Source organism: Mauremys mutica, chromosome 4, assembly GCF_020497125.1.
Source record: "Mauremys mutica isolate MM-2020 ecotype Southern chromosome 4, ASM2049712v1, whole genome shotgun sequence".
NCBI classification, from domain to species: domain Eukaryota; kingdom Metazoa; phylum Chordata; order Testudines; family Geoemydidae; genus Mauremys; species Mauremys mutica.
Window position 1 is genome coordinate 116,624,404 of NC_059075.1, and position 19,826 is coordinate 116,644,229.

At 48.3% G+C, this 19,826-nt stretch overlaps 1 protein-coding gene across 4 annotated transcripts in view; it reads right to left on the reverse strand.

The window, feature by feature from the left end:
* Positions 1-3,803: 3,803 nt before the first annotated feature.
* The window catches only part of LOC123368700 (NACHT, LRR and PYD domains-containing protein 3-like), a 59,111-nt gene continuing 43,088 nt past the window's right edge, over positions 3,804-19,826 (reverse strand). For 2 of the 4 annotated variants that reach the window (XM_045013737.1, XM_045013740.1), the window contains 5 exons: positions 18,457-18,627; positions 16,616-16,786; positions 13,500-13,670; positions 7,878-8,048; positions 3,804-5,770 (listed from right to left, as the gene is read on the reverse strand). In XM_045013737.1, coding sequence (XP_044869672.1) covers positions 5,671-5,770; positions 7,878-8,048; positions 13,500-13,670; positions 16,616-16,786; positions 18,457-18,627 — 784 coding nt within the window. In that variant the 3' untranslated portion in view covers positions 3,804-5,670. The remainder of the gene's footprint in view (positions 5,771-7,877; positions 8,049-13,499; positions 13,671-16,615; positions 16,787-18,456; positions 18,628-19,826) is intronic. The other 2 variants (XM_045013738.1, XM_045013739.1) reach the window with 2 other exon arrangements.

Genomic DNA, 19,826 nt, shown 5'->3' on the forward strand with positions numbered 1-19,826 from the left:
GAAAGAAACTGCCCCACCCTTAAACCCCCCAGGGCACTGGCATTCCCCAATATCTGGTTTCACAGTTCACAGATGTAAGGCAGAAAGGGCTGTTGTGACAATCTAGTCTTACCTCATGCAGAAGGCAACACAACATCCCTGAATTAATTCCTGCTTTGAGTCCAATAGCTGTGCTTGATCTAGAGCAAGTCTTTTAGAAAAATAGCCGCTCCTCATTTTAAACGTGCCAGTGATGGAGAATCCAGTGCAATCCTGGGTCAGTTGTTCCAGTGGTTAATTACCCTCCCTGTTAAAACTGTGTGCCTTACCTCCAGTGCAAATTTATCTAGCCTCAACTTCCAGCCATTGGATCCTCTTACACGTTTGTCTGCTAGATTGAAGACACCTCTGTTATCAAACTTCTGTTCCCCATGTAGGTACCTATAAACTGATCAAGCCACCCCTTAACCTTCTCTATGACAGTATGTTTTCCACAGTTTTCCAGTGCCACATACAGAGGACTATGTAACTCTCTGACTGGATTAGCTCTGCTCTGCGCACTGGTGCTTTGCACAGAGTCATTAAAGGGTTTCTTGCAGACTGACTGGTTAAACACGAGCACTTGTGACTCTGGCAGTTAAATGTCCGATCACCAATGATTTGGGAGTTTTCACTATAAACAATAAATAGCTTTGTAACCCTGTGGTGTGAAGATGCCTTCAAAGGGAAAACCAATCACTAGAGCTGGGAGTTTGTGGTTTCTGCTAAAATCATTGGTTGATATTTTCATTGGGGACATCAGAGCTGTGTCTAAGGGCCCATCTCCATTAAGACATTCGCTCAGAGATCATCTACATTAGTGACACCAGGGTGAGTCCCCAGAGCACATGCTGCCCCAGTGCAAAGTGAGGGTCACGTGGGGGCAGCACAATCCATAACTACTGGAGTGGGAGGGGAAGTTTAGAATCCTGGGAAGCTGAGGGGACAGAGGAGAATTGCAGGATAGAGTTTGTGGGGGCTGCTTAGAGAAGAAGGGTGGGGAATCTCTGTGGGGGGACCTGCAGGAAGAAAGATGAGGACCTGTCAACCTGCAATAACAAAGGAGGAAGTGTTGCAGAAAATTGATAAATTGAAGAGCAGCAAGTCCCCAAGACCAGGTGATACACCCTGGGTGTGTTTAGGTAAATACAGTTTGCTCCTGCTTTGCTTAGATTTAATAGATATTCAGCTGATGAACCGGTGTTTTGCTCATTGTAATGGATTTAGCTGGTGTTGGGTCACAAATTATTTTAGTCCTGAATGCAGGGGTAGTGAAATATAGTTACTAATGTTTGCAATTATTGTGGGAATACAGAAAAGGACTGTGCTTAACCTGTCCCAAAGGAGCTAGTCACTTTCAGTTTAAAGAACCTTGGTAAAAAAAAGGGCTCAAATGTCTGAGCTCTGTAAAAATATGATGGCGTGTGTGTGCACAAATGGCTGCATACCCTCAAGGGGTGTTGGATCAATGGAAAGGAACCCCTAGATATTCAACCTCAGCACTGGTGAGGCCTCATTTGGAGTACTGTGTCCAGTTTTGGGCCCCATGCTACAAGAAGGACGTGGATAAATTGGAGAGAGTCCAGCGGAGGGCAACAAAAATGATTAGGGGGCTGGAGCCCATGACTTATGAGGAGAGGCTGAGGGAACTGAGATTGTTTAGCCTGCAGAAGAGAAGAATGAGTGGGGATTTGATAGCTGCTTTCAACTACCTGAAAGGGGGTTCCAAAGAGGATGGATCTAAACTGTTCTCAGTGGTAGAAGATGACAGAACAAGGAGTAATGGTCTCAAGTTGCAGAGGGGGAGGTTTAGGTTGGACATTAGGAAAAACTTTTTCACTAGTAGGGTGGTGAAGAACTGGAATGGGTTACCTAGGGAGGTGGTGGAATCTCCTTCCTTAGAGGTTTTTAAGGTCAGGCTTGACAAAGCCCTAGCTGAGATGATTTAGTTGGGTTTGGTCCTACTTTGAGCAGGGGGTTGGACTAGATGACCTCATGAGGTCCCTTCCAACCCTGAGATTCTATGATTCTATGAACCTGGCTCCACCTAGCGGAAGGGTTACATTTTGGGGGGGCTCGTAAGCACCTGGTGAGTGATTCACTAAGTTGGGAAAACAATTGTGTTTATATTTGAGGAAAGTACTCTGTATAATAGCTAATAAGTCAGGTTTGTTGGGCTCTGACTCAGCAGCTCCTAGCTTGGGGGCTGCAGCCTTGGCCGATGATTGGGGAAAAGCACTGGGGCAAGCTACTATCGTAAGTTAAGGTATTTGCTGGGGGTCCCATCACAATACCTGGGGAAGAGGAGTGTGAACCCTGGTTGGAACATACCATTGAAATGCTGCAGGAGTGGGCCATACCAGGCACAGAAGAGTGAAGATGTCTAGTAGAGAGCCTCAGGGGCCCAGCTTTAGACGTGATTTGCACCCTGAAGCCCACTATCCCTGGGGTCGGTGTGAAGGACTGCCTAGAGCAGGGGTGGGAAAACTACAGCCCGCAGGCCAGATCTGGCCCACCAGCCATTTTAATCCAGCCGTCGAGCTCCCACTGGGGAGCAGGATCTAGGGCTTGCCCCACTCCAGCACTCCAGCTGGGAAGCTGGATCGGGGGCCACTCCGTGTGACTCCCAGAAGCAGCGGCATGGCCCCCATCTGGCTCCTACATGTAGGGGCAGCTAGGGGGCACTGCTCTGCATGCTGCCCCTGCCCCAAGCACCTCCCGTGCAGCTCCCATTGGCCGGGAACCATGGCCAATGGGAGCTACAGGGATGGCACCTGCAGACAGGGCAGCGTCCCGAGCCACTTGGCTGCACCTCTGCTTCCGGGGGCCGCTTGAGGTAAGCACCACCTGGAGCCTGCACCCTTGAGCCTCTCCCCACACCCCAACCCCTGCCCCAGCCCTGAAACCCTTCCCACCCTATGGACCCCTCAATCTCAGCCCAGAGCACCCTTCTGCATCCAAACCCCCTCATCCCCAGCTCCACCCCAGAGCCTGCACCCCCAGCCAGAGCCTACACCCGGTCCCATGCCCCAATCCCCTGCCCCAGCCCTGATCCCCCTCCCACCCTCAGAACCCCTCTGTCTCAATCCTTCTACCAACAGATGTTTAGGCACCTGCCTATACAGCCACTGACCGGCCTTGGCCTGTGTGGCCTTGTAGTAGTAAAATCTTAGGTTTGTATTTTGTATAATTACAAAAAAATAAAGACTGGTAATGTAGCATGTATTAAATGTATTAATGTATAAATAATTGAACAATATTCTGCCAGCCACCATTTCTGAAAGCAGAAAGGAATGGCCTAACAGGCCTTTGGTAAAAATTGCATCAGCCAGAATCTTGTGTCTAAAGCTAATTTCAAGGCAGTAATAGACCTTTGGGGTCACCACTTTGTTGTAGGTTTAAAATTAGCATTTTAAAATTAATAAAAGAATGCAATAATGGTTTTCTCCTACATTGTAATTTAATGTTCCTGTTCAAATGTTCTGTGTAAATCAATCCTGTTTTGTGTGTAAATAAAAAATGTGTATGTAAAAAAATAACTGTCAAGGCCATCATCAAACCAAATGTTCTAAAACAAACCCCCAAAACAATGTAAAGATACCAAAAAATTGCCACATGCCCCTATTAAAATGTCAAAAAAGGACAAATTAACAACTCTAAAAAATAAGGCAGGTACCTATCAACTGGGACAAAATAACTAATCAAAACCAGCATGGGGTAACTCCCCAAAAAACGAATAAAAAACCAAAATAAAAAATAAAAAAAAAATAAAAAAACAAGCCCTTGTCAAACAGCAATTAATTACAGCATAATGGTGAAAAATTCATTGGTCTCAATAAAACAAAAATCTCTATATAAACAGGGTTCTTTGCCATAACATTTTGGGTTCATCCTGCCAAGACTTCCCCAGAGCATCGTGTCGTGACCTACAGAACCTGGGTCCTCCCTACTTGTAATCAACCTAGCTGGCCACTAGACTGAGACAGCCTCTGAACTGGTAACTGTAACACTGACTAGCGGGACAGTGTGTCTATGTGTGTAATTAAATGCATATGCTAATTGTTGTATCTCCAATATCCGCGGCGTATTGCCTTTTCCCCTAAAAAAAAATCCCGTGTGCTTCTTCTAAGCATAACATTTGTTGCTGGAGAATTGCAAAAGGGGGAGGACATGCACCGTGATTGTTGAAAATACTGCTCTAAAGGGTATATCATATGTATAAAGTGATCAATCATTCAGTTGTGCACACCCCCGGTCATAGAGATATTGGGCAATAGGGAGAAGATTAGAGTCCTCAGTGCTCCTACCCGTCTGTCGGAAAAATATATATAAATTTATATATATAAATTACATAGGTGAATATACCCTCGATCATAGCAGGATCAAGCCTAAAAGGTAGGGGGGTTAGTGTTTCCCCCTCCTGCTCTGTCAGTCAGGGTTTTTTTAGTGTGTACAGACTTTTTGTGTTTTATAAGTCCCAGCACAAGCGTGGGCATTATGTTAAATGTCTTGTTTTTCCCTTTTTTCTATTTTTGCCTTGGTTTTATTAACTGGGAGATGTCCCAGCCCTTTTTATTCTCTAATCTGATGGTGTGAGAGCCTGGGTTTGTACATACATGCAGCATGTGCGTACGAGCGCCAGTAGAATCCACAACAGGAAGGCGCCTTAAAGAAAGTTCCCCGGATAGAAGTAGCCCTAAAACAGTCTCAAAGACATTCGCTGAAGTATGTTCTGTCTGTGTGTGTTTGAGGCCTGAGAAACAAAGCTGTCAGCTGTAAATTGCTAAATAAGAGATGTCAAACTGCTGCTTAGCAGAGCGTGTTTTCTCAAAGCCTACACTGTAATAGCTCTGGGTGAGGGGAGGAAAGTGTTCACCAGCACACATTGAAATGTCAGGAGAAAGCTTTGTAATTGGCTCTGAGCTTGTGGTTCGGACATTAAATAATAAACTCCTTACAGTATTAAGAGAGTGACCCAGCACCAAGTTATAGATTTGGTTGATTGGGTAAAATTCTTTAGCTGGGATTCATAACCCAAACAGTAACCTTCTTAGATCCTTTTTAGGATTAATACAACAAATAATCAGTTCTTATTAATTTGATGAGGTAACTAATTTGGTGACATAGTTTTGATTTAACACTGAGACTAATTTAATTGGGGTTTGATTTTGTTTGGATAGTTGCATTGCTCTGTGCTTCATTTAGTTTTGTAGTACGATTAGTAGCTTCACTTTGGTGATACAGTTTGTTGGTGTAATAGTTTTAATACAATTTATAAAACTGAAACCAAACATTTCTTTCAATAAGCAACAGGGGTCTACAACCTTGAGGATGTGGGCAGATATCAGTGGGTGAACCTAAAAAGCCTAACCAGCTCCACATAATAAGCCTTTGGTTCTCACAGACCTGACAGTCTCTTCCAGTCCTGCGCCTGTGGAGGCTGAATGTGTAAATTCAACAAGCTCACAAAACGGGAGCGTATTTTCCTCACAGTGTGAGGTTCTCACTCTTAACACCAGCAGGAGAATATGCATCCGGAGTCCTTGGTGATGCCAGAGATGCCTTAAAAGAGGCAGGTCCTGTCCCTAGCTGCTGTCCCAGCTAGCAGGCCGACAGCCAGGCCAGAGCAGTGTCGGTGCAATTGGCTCCTGCTCACCAATTCTTCCATATATGTATGACCATATCAGGTTTCCTCTTTTTCACAGCATCTAGCTCTCTCTGTGTGTCTTCATTTACATTGACACTGCTCAAGCTGTGGGGAAAAACAAGTCAAGAAAAAGTGTTAGACATAATGCCTGAGAACACAGTCCCTTTGAAGCAGAGTTAGCCGCACACCATTGGTTTCAGTGAAATCATCTCTGGAATGGACACAAAAGACTATTGCAATGAATGTTCAGACATAACTATTTGGGCCCATCTTCTTTCCCCATCCCACACATTTCTGGTCCACACCAATAGTCACCATCTGCACTGGATTCCCTTTGGAGTCTGACGAGGCCCGTCCTTGCCTGCTGAAGAGGCTGCTCTTGAATGACGTGCGTAACTCTCAGCCCACTTAGAGGGAGGGAGATGCCAGCATGTGACATTTATAGCAAGCAAGAAAACAGACTTCAGCGAACTTATTTGTTTCTGAATTGTTATTAATCTATAAAGTTATTGTTCTAAATCTAAATCATTTTGAAAGCTGCCATCATGTGTTTTGGTTGTAACATCCCAGAACCAAAGGCTGTGTGGGGGATGTCTAGGACTGTGTAGAAATCTGGACGTTGTTTAAATGTATTTGCTATCTCAATGCTCCACAGAACTTACTTCCATTTTTTAATTCCCATCAGTCTTTTATCTTCCTTTATTTCTGGTCCTTTTAGTTCTCTCTCTTTTATAGATTTGCCTTTTCCCCTTCAGGCCAGTGGTATAGAAATTTCAAAACATTCTCTTGTAGCTGTCCGGCTGTCCGGCTGTGCTGGATTTAAATGCTGCTTAAGCTGAAACTCTGGTAGCTTTTATGAACTAAGATGATCTTAAAAACAGTTTAAAACTGCCTGACATTGTTCTGGAGGAAAAGGCAGATGTCAGTTGCCTAAGGTGCCGGCTGGACTTTCCAATCCTACCAATATCTGTATGAGCTACTGAATAGACAGACAACCAAGATGAGGAGGAGAAGAGTGAAGAAACGGGGTTGCCATCATAGATAGAAAAAGAAATTAAACAAAAACAATTAGGTGTCGACTTTGTATCCTTTCCCTCTTTTCCTTTTTCTTTTTTTCTTTGTTTGGCTTTGTCCCAGAATTATTTGATGAAATGGTGGTAATTTATCATTTGCATGGAAGGCTATTTTAATTCAATTGTGAAACACCCCCGACTCCTATTCTCAGTCCTGCTTACTGAGTAAAATAACTGAGATTCTAACTAGAGTGACCAGATATTCCGATTTTATAGGGACAGTCCCGATTTTTAGCTCTTTTTCTTATATAGGCTCCGATTACCCCCCATCCCCTGTCCCAATTTTTCACACTTGCTGTCTGATCACCCTAATTCTAACACAAAACTACGCTGCCTTTGAAGTGCTCAGCCACTTTATTATCCCATGTTTAAGCTAGTCAAGCTGCATGAATAATACATTTTTCAGATTGGTGGCTGAACTGAAGAAAAAAAAAAGAAAAGGTTCATTTTGAATCAAAACCTCAAATTTTCAGGGTTTTTGTTGTTGTTGTTGTTGTTAAAAGAAATCAAACAAACAAAGTTTTTGGTGCCAAATGAAAATTTATTTGATCTGAAAAAAATTCGGGTCTTTTTGTGGTTTTCTTTAGTTTCTTTTTAAGTGTTTTTTACCCTCAAAAAACAAATTAATCAAATTAGCTACATTTCTAAACAAAACATTGTTTCAAAGTGACAAGACAAATCTTTTGTTTAAAAAAAGCCAGCTTTTTATTCTGCCAAAATTATTCATCAGATGCAACATCCATTTGCAAATATTTTCATCCTGAAAGTGCATTTTTCTGCAAATTTACTATTTGAGCAAAAAATGTCACCCAGCTCTACTGGTATCACAGCAGTGGATCTCTCTTCCTTTCTCTGCAGGAGGAGACTAGGTGCCAGTTCTTGGGTGCATGGACAATAACATTGTGACCCCAGGAGAAAGAGCTTAAATCACATCACTATGTGCCAGATTTTCCAAAGAACTCAGCACCCACAACTGGGGCTGGATGTTCAAGGGGACTGAAGTCCCATTTATCCAGGGTGCTGCTGGCTTTTCTGAAAATCTGACCATAGAAGTCACAAGCTACTGCATGCTGAGCACTTTCGAAAGCCTGGCCCCATGTGAAAGGAACACTCGTGAAAGGAGCCCACTTGTAACTTACCCCAGTTTCTGCAGTTTGCAGTTTGGGTGTTTCAGTCCTTCACACAACTGTTTCACACCTGAGTTGTCCATTGTTTTCTCTCCCAGGATCAGCTCTGTTAGCGTCTGGTTGCTGCTGAGAGCAGAGGCGAGATCCTCACAACAAGCAGCTGTGAAATGGCAACCACTCAGTCTGCAGGAGCCAGAGAGATACAAAGATTTATGACTGCTTAGTTTTGCCCCATTCGCTGGCATCAGCAGTCTTCATTCTAGGCATGCACAGTAAACCACAGTGCTCTGAGAGAAGCCTTTGGGATTAGTCATAAATTCCAAGGCCAGAAGGGCCCACTGTGATCATCTGGTCTGACCTGCAGTACAGGACGTCCCCCAAACAATTCCTGTTTGAACTAGAGCAGAGCTTGTCGACAAAAATATTCCATCTTGATTTTAAAATTGCCAGTGACAGAGAATCCACCACAACCCTTGGTAAATTGTCCCAGTGGTTAGCTGCCCTCACTGAACCTTATTTCCAGTCTGAATTTGTCTAGCTTCAACTTCCAGCCATTGGATCCTGTTATACTTTCCTCTGCTAGACTGAAGAGCCCGTTATCGAATATTTGTTCCCCACGTAGGTACTTGTACACTGTGATCATGTAACCTCTTAGCCTTGTCTTTCTTAAGCTAAGTAGATCGAAGTCCGTCACTATAAGGCAGGTTTTCCCATCCTTGTATTACTCTCATGGCTCTTCTCAGGACCTTCTCCAATTTATCACCATCCTTCTTGGACTGTGGGCACCAGAACTAGACACAATATTTCAGTAGCCATCATCACCCCAGTGCCAAATACAGAGGTAAAATAACCTCAACTCCTACTCGAGATTCTTCTCTTTATACATCCATTAGCCAGGGGCGGCTCCAGGCCCCAGCATGCCAAGCGTGTGCTTGGGGCGGCACGCCGCGGGGGGCGCTCTGCCGGTCGCCGGGAGGGCAGCAGGCTGCTCCAGTGGACCTCCTGCAGGCATGCCTGCGGAGGGTCTGCTGGTCCCGCAGCTCCGGTGGAGCATCCGCAGGCACGCCTGCGGGAGGTCCACCGGAGCCGCGGGACCAGCGGACCCTCTGCAAGCACGTCTGCGGGCGGTCCACCAGAGCCGCGGGACCGGCGACCGGCAGAGCGCCCCCCGCGGCGTGCCGCTGTGTTTGGGGCGGCAAAATGGCTAGAGCTGCCCCTGCCATTAGCCCTTTTGGGCACAACAACACACTGGGAGCTCATGCTTAGCTGATTATCCACCGTACCCCCTCAAGTCTTTTTCAAAGTCACTGCTTCCCAAGATAGGGTTCCCCATCCTGTAAGTGTGGCCTAAATTATTTGTTTCTAGATGCACACATTTCTATTGGTCTGTATTAAAATGTACATATTGTTCGCTTGCACCCAATTTCCCAAGCAACACAGATTGCTCTGTAGCAGTAACTTGTGCTCTACATTATTTCCCCTTTTGCAATTTTTGTGTTATCTGCAAACTTTATCAGTGATACTATGTTGTCTGCCAGGTCATTGATAAAAATGTTATGAAGCATAGGGCCAATCGATCCCTGTGGGATCCCCATAGAAACACACCCTCTTCTCTTAAACACTACAAGCCCTGGAGGGAATAATTTACCATGTGCAGGTGTTGTGTCAGTTACTATGTGTTCTATATGCGCTTGTTCAGATGAGTTGAAGGGACAGGCAGATTGAGGTGTGTGATACAGGAGAGCCTGGGAGCAGAGATAGAGTGGTAGCCTCAGGCTAATTAAGGTGTGGTTCCCTGTAGACTAGGGAGGGTTGCTACAGGTTAATTGTAGCACCTGTAGTCAATTAAGGCCCCATCAGGAACCTAATGAAACCCCCTGCTTCAGGAAGTCAGGGGAAGAGGAGGAAGGAGAGAGGACTAGAGCTTGGAGGTGTGTTGTGAGATTTGAGAGATCAGAGAACCAAAGTAAGGGAGACTCCCTCCCCCAACATCTAAGGACTGAGGATAACCCCACCCAAGGGGGAAGAGGGTAAGAAACCCACAGAGGTTGAGAGGGACTCAGAGCGAGGAGAAAACCTAGACCCCTTCCCCGCTTCCCTCTTCTACCACCTTCCTGGGCCACTAGTGGGGCCCTTGGCACCCAAGAGCAGGGGCAAGGGGTAGTGTCTTAGTCCCTCCCAAGAAAAGCGCAGGACCCACCATACAAACATTGGCCATCTTATTACAGGTGCTATTTCTAATGGGTGGGATGGTCCTAACAATACACTGTAATGACCTGCTGGTTCCCTACTAGTTCCCTGCTAGAATGGTAGGAAGAGAAAGGACTAAACCAGTGTTCCCCAAAGTGGTGCCCGTGGGTGCCATGGCACCCGACAGGGCATTTCTGTGTGCCCGCCTAGTGCCCAGCAGAGGACCTGCCAGGGACAGAGAACTCTGGAGCTGCAGGCACGGTGTTCTCGGTCCCCGGCAGGTGCGGGGCCCACCTACTGCCCAGCAGAGAAGAGAATCTGGGGCCCTGCGCCTGCTGGGCACAGAGTACTCCAGGGCTGCAGGCACCGGTGTTCTCTGTCCTTGTGGCTTTCCTCCGGCTTCTCTCTGGATTCATATATTATGTAATATTAAATATGTTTTTTGGTATTATTTAATGTACAAATACAAAATAAGCCTTGAAAAATTGTTGGCGCCCGCCACGCTCTTCTGAAAACATGAATATGCTACTGGCCACAAAAAGGTTGGGGATCACTGGGCTAGGTTATTCTGGTAGAGGAAGAACCTAGATTAGCATCTCACCAGTAGGGGGCGCTGTGTTAATCAGAATGAGGAGGAAAGAGACGTGACATCCTGTGGACAGAAGGGATCAGGTTGGGAGAGCGAGAGGGCCAGTGTGTGGGGGGGTGAGCAGCAGGCTGCAGGTAGCAAGGACAGAAAGCCTGGCAGTGGTATCCTGAGAGCCAGGGCAAGGAGGCAGGTGGGAAGGGGAGAGCTGATCAGAGAAGCAGGCTGTGGCTGGCGGGCTGGGAGCAGCAGCACCAGGACATGTGGGGGTGGAGCAGCCTGCAAGCAGGAGGCGAGAGGCAATTGCTAAGGCTTAGTGACACAGGAGGACAATGCACAGGGATGCTGAGACCAGAGATGACAGGGCTGAGCTCTGGCCAGTGGGGTTGCAGACCAGCCTTGAATTAGCTGCCATGAGAAGGATGTGCCAGAAAGTGCACTGGGTGCCAGCCCACAGCCGGTTCTCAGTGACATATTTGCTGACTGGGCTTTGTTATCTGTAGCTGGGGTGACAATGCAGATTTGGCCATGCACTGCTACAGGCTGGGGAGCGACTGGCTAAGCAGCAGTTCTGCAGAAAAAGATCTGGGGATTACAGTGGATGAGAAGCTGGATATGAGTCAGCAGTGTGCCCTTGTTGCCAAGAAGGCCAATGGTATATTGGGCTGCATTTTAGTAGGAGCATTGCAAGCAGATCAAGGGAAGTGATTATTCCCCTCTCTTCAGCACTGGTGAGGCCACATCTGGAGTATTGCATCGAGTTTTGGATCCCCCACTACAGAAGGGATGTGGACAAATTGGAGAGAGTCCAGAGGAGGGCAACAAAAATGATTAGGAGGCTGGGGCACATGACTTATGAGGAGAGGCTGGGGGAACTGGCTTATTTACTCTGCAGAAGAGAAGCGTGAGGGGGGATTTTATAGCAGCCTTCAAGTACCTGAAGGGAGGTTCCAAAGAAGATGGAGCTGGGCTGTTCTCAGTGGCGGCAGATAACAGAACAAGGAGCAGTGGTCTCAAGTTGCAGTGGGGGAGGTCTAAGTTGGATATTAAGAAAAATATTTCAGTAGGAGAGTGGGGAAGCACTGGAATGGGTTACCGAGGGCGGTGGTGGAATCTCCATCCTTAGAGGTTTTTAAGGCCTGGCTTGAAAAAGCCCTGGCTGGAATGATTTAGTTGGGGATTGGTCCTGCTTTGAGCAGGGGGTTAGACTAGATCAGTGGTCCCCAACGTGGTGCCTGCAGGCGCCATGGCGCCCGCCCAGGCATTTATATGCGCCCGCCTAGTGCCCAGCAGGGGACCTGCCGGGGACAGAGAACTCAGGCTGCGGGCGCGGTGTTCTCTGTTCCCGGCAGGTGCGGGGTCTGCCTAGTTCCCAGCAGGGGAGAGAAGCTGCAGCCCCATGCCTGCCAGGGACAGAGAACTCTGGGGCTGCAGGCTGCGGGCACCGGTGTTCTCGGTCCCTGGCAGGTGCGGGGCCGCAGCTTAAGCTGGAGAGAAGCCGCGGCCCCGCGCCTGCCGGGGACAGAGAACTCTGGAGCTGTAGGCGCTGGTGTTCTCGGTCCCCGGCAGGTGCGAGGCCCACCTAATGCCCAGCAGAGAAGAGAATCTGGGGCCCTGCGCCTGCTGGGCACAGAGTACTCCAGGGCTGCAGGCACCGGTGTTCTCTGTCCTTGTGGCTTTTCTCCGGCTTCTCTCTGGATTCATATATTTTGTAATATTAAATATTTTTTTTGTATTATTTAATGTACAAATACAAAATAAGCCTTGAAAAATTGTTGGCGCCTGCCACGCTCTTCTGAAAACATGAATGTGCTACTGGTCACAAAATGGTTGGGGACCACTGGACTAGATGACCTCCTGAGGACCCTTCCAATCCTAATCTTCTATGATTCTGTGAAATGATGGGTAATGATCAGAGGGGAGTCTCAGCCCCTTTGTGGGAAACACATTAATGTTGATATTTATTCACATTTGCTGTTTACAGCCCTTTTGGGAGAAAAGAGCCATGTTCAATTTCCTTTTCTTTCCAGCTCTTTTGGGAGAGCAGGAGTGACAGCTCCAGTTCAGGGCAGTGTGCACACATGTGGGGTTGTTACTGCCTTAGTGAGTAAAATCATTGTTTTCTAATGTCAAAATATGCTGCATTTGTGGTTTGCTAAAAGCCACCAGATTCTGTCCTCGGCTGCACCAAGTTCACATCTGGCACTGCTGAGAGACTTCGAGGAGAAGGTATTGGCTGTAACCCACCTTCCTACTGCACTGATCCTGGGCCAGATGGGGGCCAAAACAGCCTCTGGTATAACTAAGAGGAATCTCAGGGCTGCTCTAAGTTACTCCAGCTGCTGTGCCAGGCTAGGATCCGGTGAAGCGTCATTGCACTACACCCTGCCCCTCCTAACCTCTCTGCCCTTCCTATGCTGAGGCAGGAGGGATGCTGTGGAAGGGTGCCAAAAATGTGGTTAGACCTGCTTTGCACCACCTAAGGATTACCCTGTATTGAGGGAACTTTGGCTGCCCCTTTAGGACAATTACCCAGCTACTTTGCCTGCAGAACAGGGCCCAGGGACTGAGCCCACTGCAGTACTCAGAACTCCTGCATCTTGGTGGGAGTTAGAGCAGCTGATCATTGTGGCCCCTTCTAGCCCTATGTTCTGCAGTTCTCTCATTATTCAGTTGTTTAACTAGCAGAATGTGGCCAATGAAGATATCAGTGAGTCTCTGTTCTTTGCCTTGGGAGCAGAGTGGGGCTGGTCCATGGCTGGGTTCTATGCAGGTTATTGTGATCCTGATAAATAGAGTGTAACTCACCAACTACAGTGTTAACAGGCACAGACTAAAGGGAACCATCTGGTACTTACTGCAGTGTCTGTAATTTGCAGTTTGGATGTTTTAATCCTTCACACAGCAGCTGCACTCCTGAATCTCCTAGGTTGTTCCACCTTACGCCGAGCTCTGTCAGGGTCTGGCTGGTGCTGAGAACAGAGGACAGATCCCCACAACAAGCAACTGTGAGATCACAATACCCCAGTCTGTAGGATATGAAGATATACAGAGAGCAAAATGATGACTTGTTTATGCCTCTTCCTCTGCATTTCCCCTTCTTGATACCTGTGTGTAACTCTAAAGCAGGGGTAAGCAACCTATGGCACGTGTGCCGAAGGCGGCATGTGAGCTGATTTTCAGCGGCAATCACACTGCCCAGGTCCTGGCCACTAGTCTGTGGGGCTCTGCATTTTTCTTTAATTTTAAATGAAGCTTCTTAAATGTTTTTAAAAACTTATTTACTTTACATACAACAATAGTTTAGTTATATATTATAGACTTATAGATAGAGACCTTCTTAAAACATTAAAAGGTATTACTGGCACGTGAAACCTTAAATTAGAGTGAATAAATGAAGACTTGGCACACCACTTCTAAAAGGTTGCCGACCCCTGTTCTAAAGTGATTCTTAATTTGGAAGCAATAGAGAAATCATTTCACTTTGATTCAGATTACAAAAAGACCCCTACATGAGGCTTTAGACCAGGGGTGGGCAAACTACAGCCCGCAGGCCATTTTAAGCCAGCCCTCAAGCTCCTACTGGGGAGTGGGGTCTGGGACTTGCCCTGCTCTGGTGCTGCAGCCGGGGAACAGGGTTGGGGCTGTTCCACACGGCTCCCGGAAGCAGCCATGTGGCCCCGCTTTGGCACTCCAGCTGGGGAGCGGGGTTGGGGGCCACTCCATGTGGCTCCTGGAAGCAGCGGCATAGCCCCGCTCCGGCTCCTATGCACTCCAATGTCCTCCTCCGGTGCTCCAATGTGAGCTGCAATGGCGGTGCCTGCAGATGGGGCAACGTGTAGACAGGGCTGGTTCTACAGTTTTCGCTGCCCCAAGCAGCGCGCCAAATTGCCGCCCTGGGCGGCGGGGGCAGTCCATGTGCCCTTAGGGCGGCAGGCGCTTTTCCGCGGAGGCGGCAATTCGGCGGCAGCGTCTATGTTTAGCTGAAGCTGCCCCGGACAGCTAAAAATAGAAGTTGCCGCCGAATTGCCGCCGCCGCGGAAACGCGCCTGCCGCCCTAAGGGCACACAGACTGCCCCCCCCCGACCACGGCAGCAATTCGGCACGCTGCTTGGGGGCAAAACAAGGGGGGCTGCCGCCCCTTGCAGAATGCCGCCCCAAGCACCAGCTTGGAATGCTGGTGCCTGGAGCCGGCCCTGCGTGTAGAGCTGCCTGGTTGCGCCTCTGTGTAGGAGCTGGAGAGGGACATGCTGCTGCTTCTGGGAGCCATTTGAGGTAAGTGCCACCTGGAGCCTGCACCCCTGAGCTTCTCCCCACACCCCAACCCCCTGCCCCAGCCCTGATCCCCCTCCTGCCCTCTGAATCCCTCCATTCCAGCCCAGAGCACTCTCCTGCATGCCAAACCCCTCATCCCCAGCCCCACTCCAGAACCTGCACCCCCAGCCTGCACCCCTTCCCGCACCCCAATCCCCTGCCACAGCCCTGAGTCCCCTCCCACCCTCCAAACCCCTCAATCCCAGCCCAGAGCACTCTTCTATACCCCAAACTCCGCATCCCCCAGCACCACCCCAAAGGCCGCAACCTCAGCCGGAGCCCTCACTCCCCTGCACCCCGCTCCCCACTGCAGCTCACAGTCCCCTCCCGCACCCTGAACTCCTCATTTCTGGCCCCACCCCAGAACCCGCTCCCCCAACCACAGCCCTCACCCCTTCCCACACCCCAACCCCAATTTTGTGAGCATTCATGGCCCACCATACAATTTCTATTCCCAGATGTGGCCCTCAGGCCAAAAAGTTTGCCCACCCCTGCTCTAGACCTCTAACATACAATTAGAGCTACAACCAAAACCCCAGTAGCATTAAATTAATTATTCTAATAGGAACTTATCCATTCAGCTACAGAAAACACCTTCTCAACCCTCTTTAAAACCCCAATCAAACAGAGGCTCATTGCAGCATGCCCAGAAGGTCCCTAAATGTGGGGTATTTTGGACTGCGGGAAAGGGAAAGTCCCAGAGCCCTCATAGAGGCCAACCATCCCTTCTCTTTTATAACAAAGGGGGAATCAGCTCAGGTGCCCGTGCTGACTGCAGTTGGGGCAGACACAATCCCTCAGGTAGGCCAGTCCCAGGTCATTTAGGGCTTTATCGATCAGAACCAGCCTCTTAAATTCCACCCAGAGACCAATGGGCAACCAGTGCAGATCCTGGAGCCATGTGCTCCCAGCAGGATGCTATGCTCAGTAAGTGACCTAGCACTGTCTACACTGGGGTTTAGGTCGGCTTAACTCTCTCGGGGGTGTGAATTTTTCATGCCCCTGAGTGACGTAGCTGGGTCGACCTAACTTTCTAGTGTGGACCAAACCTTAGTGAGTACAATAAACAGAGGACCTACAGAAAATATCTATGGGGCATGAAGAGGCTCCGTGTGACCCAACTTCTGTCTAGTAAAATACGACAAATCTACAGTGTGGTGGGGTCTCTCAGCTGTACACAGGAGGAGAGTAGTTGTTTTTGGGTGGTCATTAGATGAACCATTTGAGATTTTTTTCAGTGAAATAGTTTTTCCATCAGAAAATGCAGATTAGTCACACACTTTTTGTGGGAACATCATGGTGTTGATGGAAGTCCTGTCAGGAAGGTCTTTCTTAGCCAGGCTGGACTTTCAAGGCAAAACTACAGACAGAGCAAGCCTAGAATAGCCAGTAGCCCTGTGGTTGGGGCATTCACCTGGCCTGTGTGAGGCCCAGCTTCGTCTCCTCCCAAATCAGGCAGAGCAGTGACTTTAACCTGTGCCCCCCACACCTCAGGTGAGTGCCCTAACCAGTGGGATCACAATGCAGAATGGGGGAAATATTAAGTTTTCTCAGGATAGAAAACAGTTTTCCTCAGCTGCCAGGAGTACAGATGCCTCAGTAGACAAAGCTCAGGTCACTGTTAATAAGCACAGACTGCAGGAAACCAGCGGTTACTTACACTAGTTTCTGCAGTTTGCAGTCTGGGTGTTTCAGTCCCTCACACAGCAGCCGCACGCCTGAATCCCCCAGTTTGTTATCCGCCAGTTCCAGCTCTGTCAGGCTCTGGCTGGTGCTGAGAATAGTGGCGAGATCCCCACAGCAAGCAGCTGTGAGGCTGCAACTCCCCAACCTACAAGAGACAAATACACAGAGAGAGAAGTGATCATTTGTTTCCTCCCTGTTGGCTGTGGTTCCCTCACTGGAGTCAGTGTCTGTCTGGAGAGGGTTTCATTTCCATTCTGGAGGGAGGGAAGGATGGCTCCTGCCACATGTGCCACTAGCCAAATACTTAGGGGCTAGGGACATCCCAGGTCCTCAGCGAGTAAGGGGTTAATTCTGGCTTCCTTCAATCTGTCCTTGCACAGGTGCTCAGGGAAAGGGCTATAAAAACAGCTGTTGGGGAGCCAGTGGGCGCAGAATGGCTGTGGGTTGAGATGGCTGCAAATCCAGGCTCAGCGAGCCTCAGGCTGGGGTGGTTTATGATTTGATGTGTTTAAGTTGTTTTGCTTTGCTGATTGAGATTTGCTTCTGCTGAAATATCCTTCCTGATTACCAGAGTCTTGCTGCTGTACAGTGCTAGGGCCATGGTACCACCCCATACAGCTGCTGCTCACGCTGCCTCTTCCCGACTCTCAAAAGAACATTTGCTGTTGCAGCTGAGTCTTCAGAGCTTTGCTGGCCCTGCAAATTTGGCCTGAAACTACCCCTGGGAGGATATATCATGCAGGGTCCCAGAGGGGTCTGTCCTGCGTCCGGAACTGCTCAATATTTTCATTAACAGCTTGAATGATGGAGTGGCAAGTACACTTATAACATCTGCAGATGGCACCAAGCTGGGGAGGGGTTACAAACAATTTTAGAAGAGAGGATTAGAATTCAAAATGATCTTGATTAATTGGAATATTGGTCTGAAATTTATCATATTGAATAGAGACGTGCAATGTTCTGCAGTTAGGAAGGTAAAATATCAAATGCACAACTACAAAATGGGGAATAACTGGCTAGGGGGCAGTACTGCAGAAAACGACCAGGGGATTATAGTGGATCACAAAGTGAATATGAGTAAACAGTGTGATGTATTTTTTGAAAAAAGGCTAATATCACTGTAGGGTGTGTTAGCAGGAGAATCGTAGGTAAAACATGGGAGGTGAGTGTCCCATTCTACTCATCACCAGTGAGGCCTCAGCTGGAGAACTGTGTCCAGTTTGGGGCATCACAGTTCAAGAAAGATGTTGACAAATTAGAGTCCAGATGAGAGCAACAAAAGTGAAAAGAGGTTTAGAAAACAAGCTCCACAAGAAAAGGGTGAAAGACTTGGGCATGTTTAGTCTATAGAAGACAAGGCTGAGGGGCAACATAACAGACTTCAATTATGTGAAAGGTTGTTATAAAGAGAATGGTGATCCATTGTTCTCCATGTCCACCAAGGGTAGGACAAGAAGTAATCAGCTGAATCAGCAGCAAGGGAGATTTAGGTTGGATATTAGGAAACACTTTCAAACTATAAGGAGAGTAAAGTCCTGGAACAAGTTACCTAGGGAGACTGTGGAATCCCTGTCCTTGGAGGTTTTTAAGAACAGGTGAGACAAACACCTGCCAGGGATGGGCTACGTTTACTTAATTCTGCCTCTGCACTGTGGGATGAACTCGATGACCTCTCGAGGTCCCTTTCAGCCTCATATTGAGTGGAAGGTGCAGGGCCTGGGGCTGGTGGGAGCACAAGCATTACAGTTCGGTAACCCAGCAGCCAGAGCTACCATGCTAGCAGGCACAGACTGGAGCAGACCAGCCAGTACTTACAGTATTTTCTGCAGTTTGCAGTTGGGATGTCTCAGTCCCTCACACAACACCTGCACACCTGAATCTCCCAGCTTCGCCCCCCAAAGGTTCAGCTCTGTCAGGGCCTGGCTGGTGCTGAGAGCAGAGGAGAGGAACCCACAACATACAGCTGAGAGTCTGCACCACTCCAGCCTGCATGAAATGAAGAGAGAATGGAAAATGATTCATTTCTGACCCATGCACTGTGTTCCCCTCACAGATGTCTGTGTGAGTCTAGAAAGATTTATTATTGTGGGAGTGCAGGGAGAGACGACAGCGCTGTGGGAAGAGGCCAGGGGGAATAAAAACACAAAAGGCCGTTAGTGTGGATTTTTTCCATGCACACCCGTCAGGCAGGGTTTAGCTCTCATTTATGTTGGTGTAACTCTGGAGCAAATCCCTTGCAGTCAATAAAGGCAGACTTGCAAATACAGAGCAGCTGAGAGCACAGTCTGGCCCATTATGTCGGTTACGCAGCACTCCACAAGTGACTGGTCAGTTGAAGTAAAGGGAGGGGGCAGGTTGTGGGGTCACTTTTAGTGGGTTGGGAGTGGGAAGGTCGTGGCTGGAAAATAGTTCAAACGTTTTCATTGCTAGCGCTCTGGATCCATTCTGGTCTAAGCAGATGGACCCAGTATAAGCTCTCCAGCCCAAAATGTTCCCCAAGGCCGTTTTGGGGCAGATTTTCGAGACAAAAGCACCAGCAAAGTGAATGTCAAAATCAGCCTTCTGTTACTGCAGCTGCTGTCTATCACTGGAGGTTTGGGGTTAATGCCACCAACTCCTAATCCAGGGACCCCCACTCTTTCCCCAGAACATCAGACCCATGGCTGGAGGGCTGAGCTGCTTCTGTCCCCATCTCAAAGCTCTGCCTGTCAGTATGTAGGTGGACAGGACTCATCTCAAAGCTCTTTGTTTTTTCTCCACCATCAGTGACGACTGGCCTCTCCTCCCGCACAGCCCTGCAGAGAGTGACGGTGGCACCTCTCCCTGGTGGCAACTGCCCCATCTCTCCCTCACAGCTCGGAGGAGGGTGGGGAACGAGTAACTCACTGAGAGTGATATGGGGGGGAGCGGGAGGGAAGATACACAACTGAAGTGTGTCTGCTTCACTGCTGTGCTGCTCTGACAGATCTACCGGAATAGTCCATGGAATAGTCTCCCCCCAGAAGGGGTGAATGCTCCATGACTTGGGCCATCATCACAGTAGACTAGACAACTCACGGGGAAATACACTGTAGGGAGCAGGGCACAAGGTGAAATAATGGCCTTGTGAACCTGGTGCAATGCCCACCCCCCACCAGTTTTGGATCTAATGTGCTGCAGAGAAGGGGTCTCTGGAAGTTGTGCTA